General features: G+C 31.0%; 2 protein-coding genes across 2 annotated transcripts in view; both read left to right on the forward strand.

Moving 5' to 3' along the window:
* On the forward strand, positions 3,798–4,253 carry LOC107627539. The gene has a single exon (XM_016330373.1). It carries the CDS (start codon positions 3,798–3,800, stop codon positions 4,251–4,253), a length of 456 nt encoding a protein of 151 aa, XP_016185859.1.
* LOC107627540 (zinc finger MYM-type protein 1-like) overlaps positions 4,262–9,542 on the forward strand; it is a 20,381-nt gene continuing 15,100 nt past the window's right edge. The window contains exons 1-2 of the mRNA XM_016330374.2: positions 4,262–5,139; positions 5,209–6,036. Of these exons, the coding sequence (XP_016185860.1) occupies positions 4,272–5,139; positions 5,209–6,036 (1,696 nt within the window). The 5' untranslated portion in view covers positions 4,262–4,271. The remainder of the gene's footprint in view (positions 5,140–5,208; positions 6,037–9,542) is intronic.

Below are 9,542 nucleotides of genomic sequence, written 5' to 3' on the forward strand. Positions count from 1 at the left end.
TGTTGTAAATATATCTAATAAGAAAATTGTAAATATTTTAAAAATATTAATGTTTTAATAATTTTAGTTATTAATATTAATTATATATATATTTTATAATAAAAATCAATCATTAAAGTACTTGAATACTAATAATGTTCTCTCTATACGTGATAACCTTCTTGTATAATATGCAAGATTCTGAAAATTAGATCGGTCATCAAACTATTCTAGTTATTGGTTTATTAATTTATTGGTTTAATTGGTTCAATTGGTGGTTTAATCGGAAAAACTGTTTTAGAATAGAATAATAAATAAATTATAAATAAACATCCTAAAATATAATTATAGTCTAATATAAATCTTAAAATATTTTCGAAATTTAAAATACTACATAAAATATCATCAACCAAATACATATGATCTTATCAAAATCCAAACTCAAAAGTTAAATAGTAAAAAAACATATCTAAATATTAAATCCCAACATCATGAATTTCTTTTGTTTTTGTTGGTCTGAATTTCTTTCAACAAACTTTCCATCTGTTTTTTCACATCATATGGAACTTTAGGACATTTTTTTATGTCTCCAGTAATCTTTGCTAGATGTTTCTTCATCCTGTGAATTCTACCTCCATTGAAAACTTGTAGACAAAATAAACATTGATATTGTGGTTTTTCATTCACTATTTGTAGAGCAACATATTTTCAAGCTAAATCTGTTTTTTCCCGTAGGTTAGAAGAACCTTGTGACTGACTATCGTTAGCACTAGGGGGATTAGGATTAGCAGCATCATTCGAAATAGGAGGATCGACAGGCAAGTTATTATTCACAGAAGCATTGTTATCAGCAATTGCTTCTTGATTAATACTATTATCTATAACTGAAATTAATAAAACATATATGAAATTAAAAACAACCACAACACAATGAAAAATAAAAAAATCCTCAACAAGACCATATCTAAATTCTGCCTACAGCATTCAACAATATTGCAACAAACAAATTAGGAGCCATCAGCAACTGGTAAACCAGTAAAACACTATCAGAGTCATCGAGCAATTAGAAAACACTAAAACAGAGAAACAGAGTAAGTATTACTGTATTAAGTGTTCTGGTTGATACAAATGATATAATAGAGTAAGTTTCCACCATTAGCAACCATACATACAAATTTTCACAGAGTAACAGAGCAATCAGAACCATACATACAAATTTGTAAATTTGTAAAATTTTCACCATTAGCAACCAGCAAATACAAGACAGAATCAAACTTCAAACCAAGACCGAAGACCGAAGAAGAAGAATTGAAGAACCAAACTTCAAACCAAGACCGAAGAAATTGAAGAAGAAGACCGAAGCCACTAACCTGGGTTCTAGAAGCCAATGAAGATGAAGAGGACCTACCGAGTTACTGGGTTCCGGACATGGAAAAGAGGAAGAAGCGGCGGTGTTGAGGACCTGGGGACGGCGACGGCGCTGAGGACCTGGGAGCGGCGGCGACGATGGAGAGCTAGGGTTCGGGGTTCCTTTGCTTCAGAGTTCTCCAGTACAGGGAGTGAGTAGTGAGATGAATGAATGATTGGGGGAAGAGGAGGACTTGGTTCACGAGTGGATCCGGGACTTTTTTTTTTTACAGATTAAAAAATGGCGTCGTTTTATCCGAACCGACCGGTTACCAGTTCGGCCCAACCAACCAGTTCTCGGCCGATTCAACAATTTTCCAATGATTTTCTCTCGAGCGGTTATAAGTAGAGGACCGAACTGCTTGCATCGTCGGTTCCTGGTTGAACCGGTTCGACCGACTGGTCCGGTCCGATTTTCAAAACCATGATAATATGAAAGTGTATGTGTCGTCGCTCTTCCTTATTTTATTTGACTTGTGCCTTTTTTTCAAAGAAAAAGAAAAATTTAAAAAGTGACATTTTCTTTTTTTTTTTCTTTTTTGATTGTGTTAGATTTTTTATTTAAAGCTATCATCTCATTGATAGTTGTCATGCACTTGTGCTTAGAGTTGATAAATGTATGTTTTAAATTAAATAAACAACAATGTTATACATATAATTTTTTTGCAACCAAATTTAATTAAATTGATCCAAATTCAACAAAAAATAGCTTCATTATTCAGTACGTACGAATACGCTCTCATTTTCCACATACACGACGTTTCAATGTGTGCTCTTTGACACAAAAAATAGTTTCAAAATCCTATTTCAACACTAAACTTGAAATGACTCAAAAATTTCTCAACCAACCTCTCTCTGCTAGGTTGAATCATCAACAACACCACCGAATAAAAAATCTCAACGAACTTCTCTATGCTAGGTTTCGAATCATCAACATCAACACCAAACGAAGAAACTCTCAACGAAGCTCTCTGTGCATTTCTAAAAAACGAAAAGACGAAACATTATTGAAGATAACATGATTCTAAATCGTGCATTTATGCTTCTATGTAGTTGTAGTATTTCGGTGATTTAGATTTAGTGTGATTCTTGTCATAGGTTTGGATTTGGGGTCTCTACGTAGTTGTACTATTTCTTATTTGATTTAAGCCATGTTGATGAATCTTCTCTGTCATTGTTTCCAATTTTCGGTGTCATTTTCATTTAGATTTAGTGTGATTCTTGACATAGGCTTGAATTTGGAGTCTCTATGTAGTTGTATTTTTTTCTTATATGATTTAAGCCATGTTGATGAGTTTTCTGGTATGATAATTTGCAATTTTCTGGTTTTATTATGAGTTACATTCAGTGTAATTCATGTCATAGGCTTGTATTTAGAATCTCTATGTAGTTGACTAGTTGTATTGTTTCTTATGTGATTTAAGTCATGTTGATGAGTCTTCTTGTATCATCATTTCTAATTTTTGGTGTCATTTTGATTTAGATTTAGTGTGATTTTTGAAATAGGCTTGGATTTGGAGTCTCTATGTAGTTGTATTTTTTTCTTATATGATTTAAGCCATGTTGATGAGTTTTTTGGTGTGATCATTTGTATTTTTCAGATTTTGTTGTGAGTTACCTTCAGTGTGATTCATGTCGTATGCTTGCATTTAGAGTCTTTATGTAGTTGTATTATTTCTTATATGATTTAAGCCATGTTGATGAGTATTCTCATGTCATCATTTCCAAATTTTGGTGACATTTTGATTTAGATTTAGTGTGATTCTTTTCATAGGCTTGGATTTAGAGTCTCTATGTAGTCGTATTCAGGCACGGACCCAAGCATCATGGTGGGGGGCACTTGCCCCCACTCTCATTTGATAATTTTAAATTTTAAATTTTAAATGACCCCACTACAAATAAACTAAGCCCAATTATTAAAAGCCCCAAATCCATTTTATCTTTATAGTATTTTGACTATTAATTAACCTAATTATATTTAGTCTTCTTCTATTCTCAAATTTCAGCCGTCACTCATTTATTCCTTTTCTTAGTTTCATATTTTTAATCTTCTTTTTCTATTCTTTATCTAGTGGTCATCTTCGCTTCATCAAAAGGTAAATTTTAAATTCTCTATTTTGTTTTATATAGCTCTCTATGACTCTATGTATCTTTCAATTTCATTGTTTATCTTTTTTATATTTTCAATTGCAAATTTTAATTCAAATAATTATAATTTAGGTATTAATCTATTTTTTATTCTCTTCATGAATTTATATATTTTATTTTATTCTCAATTTAGTGATCCTTATTATTTATTTGTTTATCTTTCGTTCTATTCTATTATATGTAATTAGATTACATATAAATTTTTAAAGTGAATTGATCAATTTACTAATTTAGAATATCTATTTTTATTTTTAGAAATAGTAATGGAAAAATATTTCAAAAGAAAGTTACCACTAGAATCTGAAGTCACTCCATTAGTCTCTTCTAATAAAAAGAAGTTCTTAGAATTCAATGTGGAAAGTCTGGTAGCTGATCCTGGACAACGACCCAAAATTTCAAATTATGATCCAAATGACAGGGATGAAGTTAGACGAGCTTATTTACAAAAAGGTCCTTGTCAACCAAGAGAACATGATTTTCCACAAACATATTTTGGAACTTCTCTCTGTAGATTTAATGCTGATTGGTTTAATGAATTTGGCAATTGGTTGGAATATAGTATTTCAAAAGATGCTGTCTTTTGTCTCTGTTGCTATCTTATGAAACCTGATGGTGCGAGTGGTGATGCTTTTGTAAAAGAGGGCTTTTCAAATTGGAAAAAGAAGGAGCGATTACAAACACATGTTGGAAATCATGATAGTTCTCATAATCAAGCTTGAAGAAAATGCGAAGCACTCATGAAGCAAAAGCAACATATTGAAGTTGTTTTTCAAAAGCATTCAGACCAAGCTAAAAAGGATTATCGAACTCACTTAACAGCAACAATTGAGTGCATTAGGTTCTTATTGCGACAAGGATTGGCTTTTCGTGGTGATGATGAATCGCACAATTCAAACAATCAAGGTAATTTTTTGGAGCTTCTTGACTTTCTTGCTCAACATAATACAGAGATTGATCGTGTTTTCAAAAATGCTCGTGGAAACCTTAAACTAGTAGCACCTAAAATTCAAAAAGATATTGTTAGAGCTGCTGCAAGTGAAACTACTAAAGTTATTATTGATGATCTTGGAGATGATTTATTTTCTGTTTTAGTTGATGAAGCTCGAGACATTTCTGTTAAAGAGCAAATGGTTGTTTGTTTGCGGTATGTGAATAAAGAAGGGATTGTAATGGAGCGATTTCTTGGCCTTGTCCATGTTTCTAGCACAAATGCGTTGTCGTTAAAAGTAGCTTTGGAATCTTTATTAGCAAAGCATAGTTTAAGCTTAGCAAGAATACGTGGACAAGGTTACGATGGAGCTAGTAATATGCAGGGAGAATTTAATGGCTTAAAAAGTTTGATCTTGAAAGAAAATGCTTGTGATTTTTATGTTTATTGTTTTGCTCACCAACTTCAATTAGCACTTGTGGTTGTTACAAAGAAACAGGTTGAAATTGCACTACTTTTTAATTTGCTTGCTAGTTTGTGCAATATTGTTGGAGCTTCTTGTAAACGTAAAGACATGCTTCGTGAAAGTCAAATGCAAAAGACAATTGTTGCATTACAAAACGGAGATGTTTCTAGTGGGTGTGGCTTAAATCAAGAAACAACATTGAAAATGGCAGGTGATACTCGATGAGGCTCACATTATAGTACAATACTTAGCTTGATTTCTATTTTTTCTTCCGTGGTAGAAGTTCTTAAAGTGATTGAGGAAGATGGAAATAATCCTGAACAAAGAGCTGAAGCATGTCAATTATTGAATCATATTCAATCTTTTGAATTTGTATTCAATTTACATTTGATGAAAAGTATATTAGGAGTTACTAAAAAGTTGTCTCAAGCTCTACAAAGAAGTGATCAAGACATTATAAATGCTATGACATTGGTTAAAGTGTCCAAGCAACGATTGCAAAGTATAAGAGACGATGGTTGGTCCTCTTTGCTCAATGAAGTTTCACTATTTTGTGATAGTCACAATATTCTTGTTCCAAATATGAATGACATATTTGTAACACAAGGAAGATCAAGGCGCAAAATCCAAAAGGTCTCAAACTTGCATCATTTTCAAGTTGAATTATTTTATCAAGTGGTTGATAGACAACTTCAAGAGCTCAACAATCGTTTTACAGAGGTAAATACCGAGCTACTTCTTTGTATAGCTTGTTTGAATCCAAGTGACTCGTTTTTTGCATTTGATAAGGAGAAGTTGCTTCGTTTAGCTGAATTTTATCCACATGAATTCTCTTCTACTCAACTTTTGGCACTTGATAGTCAACTTGAGAATTTTATATTGGATATGCGTCTTGATGATCAATTCTCAAATATAAATGGAATCAGTGGACTATCTCAAAAATTAGTTGAGACAAAAAAGCATGTTGTTTATCCATTGGAGTTTCTTCTATTGAAATTAGCTTTGATTCTACCTGTGGCAACGACATCAGTTGAGAGAACATTTTCTGCTATGAATATCATAAAGAGTCGACTTCGTAATCGAATGGGAGATGAGTGGTTGAATGATTGTTTGGTTACATATATAGAAAGAGAGACATTCAATCAAGTTGATAATGAAACAATTATTCAACATTTTCAAAATATGAAAACAAGAAGAGAAGTACCTTCAAGATTTGAAGCGAAAAAAGTTAGCGGCTAATGTAATTTTTTATTTTTTTTATTTGAATAATTAATGTGTATTTTTATATTTTTAAATTTAAATTAATATATCTTTTGATAGTAATGTGTATTATTTTTGCCCCCCAACATAAATTTTCTGGGTCTGTTTAAGCTATGTTGATCAATCTTCTTGTGTCATCATTTCCAATTTTTGGTGTCATTTTAATTTAGATTTAGTGTGATTCTTGTCATTGACTTGAATTTGGAGTCTTTATGTAGTTGTATTATTTCTTATATGATTTAAGCCATGCTGGTGTGATAATTTGTAATTTTTGGGATTTCTTATGAGTTACATTCAGTGTGATTCATGTCATAGGCTTGCATTTAGAGTGTCTATGCAGTTGTTTTGTTTCTTAAACGATTTAAGTCATGTTGAAAAGTTTTTTGGTGTGATCATTTGTAATTTTTGGGTTTTATTATGAGTTAGATTCAGTGTGATTCATCTTTTTTTATTCATTACAAGCAAAATGACAAAGAAAAAAATTGTTAAAAAAATATTATAGCTAAAAAGTACCAAAAACAAAACAAATCTGTTTTTGTTGCATAAATAAAATTTATAACATAATTTTTAAATTACTTTGCTAAAAACACATGATTTGCGATACTCTACAAGAACTATAACTGATATTTTTATAAAAATGATTAGAGAGAAAAAAGTTATTGTGGATGAAATGGGATTTTGTGCTCTGAGCCATATCTCATCCTTAAATGTAACACACAAGCTTCTGAATGAACTAGCTAATTCTTTCAATTTGTATGAAAACACCCTTATCACATGATATGGAAAAATCACCACAACCCCTGTAAAGATAAGGGATGCCCTAGACTTAAATACAACAGGTAAAATTTTCTTCTATAATCTATTCTCATGATCAACTTTCGGTATTTTTATTCTTTGGTAATGTCATTTTTGTTTCCCTATTTTGGTGTTTTAGGGAATACTTTTTCAGAAAAGATTAAAAATAAAGACAGCACTGAAGAGTAAAAAGAAGTTATTGAAAGCTTGAAAGGCTCCTCATGGTCTTCTTTGACAAAATCTTTGTTGGAAATGAACGTGGATGGAGAAGAAAATAGGTTGAAATTCATGAGGATGTTCATTCTCTTCATCCAAAATTGCTTCTTATTGCCAACAACCATGAGCAAAGTCTCTCCAATTCACATGTCAACAATCTTTGATACTGAAAATACACAAGGGCGGAATTGGGCTACTCATGTGCTAAACTTCTTAATTAAAGGACTAAAGAGTCACAAAAATGAAGAAAAATACTCAATCGGTAGGTTTCTTTTTGCACTCATGAATCATGATTATATACTTTCATGAGTCCAAATTTATTGATACCATAGCAAATACGATGCTCGGACTACCGTGAGTTGCCCATTGGACAAGGGAGATGCTCATTAAAAGGATTAAACGTGAGGGAAAGGAAGAAATGGTAAAATAAAAGAACTCATTTCTTTCAAATTTTGGTATCATTATTTCTTTACAAAATAACACCAAATGTCATTTAAATTAACACCCAAAGTTCTGTCTTATAGCACTAAATATGCTAATGAACTAAATTTCTATATTAGAAAATCATAAAAAGGGCAGAGCCCAAGTAAGAAAAAAAAGGTAAAAAGAAGAAGAATGAAAAAAGTCTATTATAAAGCTTTTATCTTTAGAAATAAGGATTGATTCTGACTATAAATAAGATTTAAAAGCTATATATTTATTTAAAAATATATTCTATTTATTGAACAAAAATTTTTCTGTTTCAAAAGAAAAGAAAGGAAGGAGAAAATTAAAAAAAAAAATAACCAGAAAGAAGAACAAAGAAGAATGACAAACCTACAGAAGTGAAGGCTAAAAAGAAAGATATTCCACAGAAAACAACACCTAAACAAAGAAAGACTGTTCAACCTAAACAACAAAAAAGTGAAGAAGACTCAACAGAAGCTCAGTGTGCTTCTTCAGAATGGTAAAGTCAAGATCTTATATTGTTTTCTTTTTGTTTCTTTATATAATTTCCTAAAAGCTGTTCTTTTTTCTTAGAATATCGACTGTTAATTTGTCGAGTGAGAATGATTTTGTGTTTCAAACACAGTCAAGCATTGAGGGATCTTTAAATGCACCAAGTGATCCCGTGTAATTTCTCTTATGATTTTTTTATTTTTTAAATATAAATTTATTGTGTTACAATTGTGTAGCTTACGTGCTTTTAATATGAATAACTTGGTTCATAACTATAATTTCATATATTTTTTCTTCGAAAATAAACACAAGAATCTCCTCTAAAAAAATTTTTTCAAGAAAAAAAATACATGAAAAAATGGGAAAAAAGAGTTTGCTACTTGCAACCTTATAAGTTCTCATATGTAACGTAATTTTTTTATTCCTATTCAATAATTTTTGTGCTGTCCTGATATAATTTCAGTGTTATTTATCTTGGAAGTGCCAAAAGAATAAATGGAGGAAGATGTCCAAGTTAAAGAAGTACCAATGGAGGAAGAAAATACTCCTCTTGCTGAAAAAGAAATCTAGGAGAAACCAAAATTGGAAGACGTAGCAGAATCTGACAAGTAAGTAAAATATCCTATCTTTGAGTTGATACTGCACAATTTCTGTGTTATTAAGACCATATTCATATGTCTCACAAAATAAATTTTTGTACTTTAAATCAGTAGCCTAACTGTTAATCTTGAGAGTGAGACTGGTGCTGAATAACAAATGCATATGAATATGTAAGTTTTCTATTTTAATGAATCTAATATTTTTCACTTAATTAACTAATTAAGTATAACTTTTTAATAACATGCATTTTTTATTTGTCTTTATTAGAGTGTCAATTCATACTACACACCTCAACAATAAGTACACATATCCACTTCCAATCCTCTACAACCTGAACAAAAATCTCTTTATACGTAAGTTCTAGTTAAATATTTTTTTTATAATTTCTATGTTATTTCATTAGTTATTCTAAATAATTTTTTGTGTCATTCTGCAGCTCTCAAGATAGTGACATTGACATAACTCCTCCAAACACTGAAGCTACTATTATAGAACCTAGCCTATCACTGACTTAACCCATGAATATATGAATTTTCTATTTAATGAATCTAATATTTTTTATTTAGTTAAGTATAATTTTTTAAAATTTCGGTGATATTCCGTCAGTTATTCTGTGCTGAATTTGGTGCTATTCAGCACTATTTTAATAATATGAACTTTTTATTTGCCTTCATTAGAGTGTCAATTCAAGCAATTTATCCTACACTGCCTCAACAACAAGCCCAAAAACAACAAGCACACGCATCCACTTCCAATCCCCCACAACCTCAACAACAAGCCCAAGAATCTCTTTACGTGTAAGTT

Source organism: Arachis ipaensis, chromosome B02, assembly GCF_000816755.2.
Source record: "Arachis ipaensis cultivar K30076 chromosome B02, Araip1.1, whole genome shotgun sequence".
In the NCBI taxonomy this organism is placed as follows: domain Eukaryota; kingdom Viridiplantae; phylum Streptophyta; class Magnoliopsida; order Fabales; family Fabaceae; genus Arachis; species Arachis ipaensis.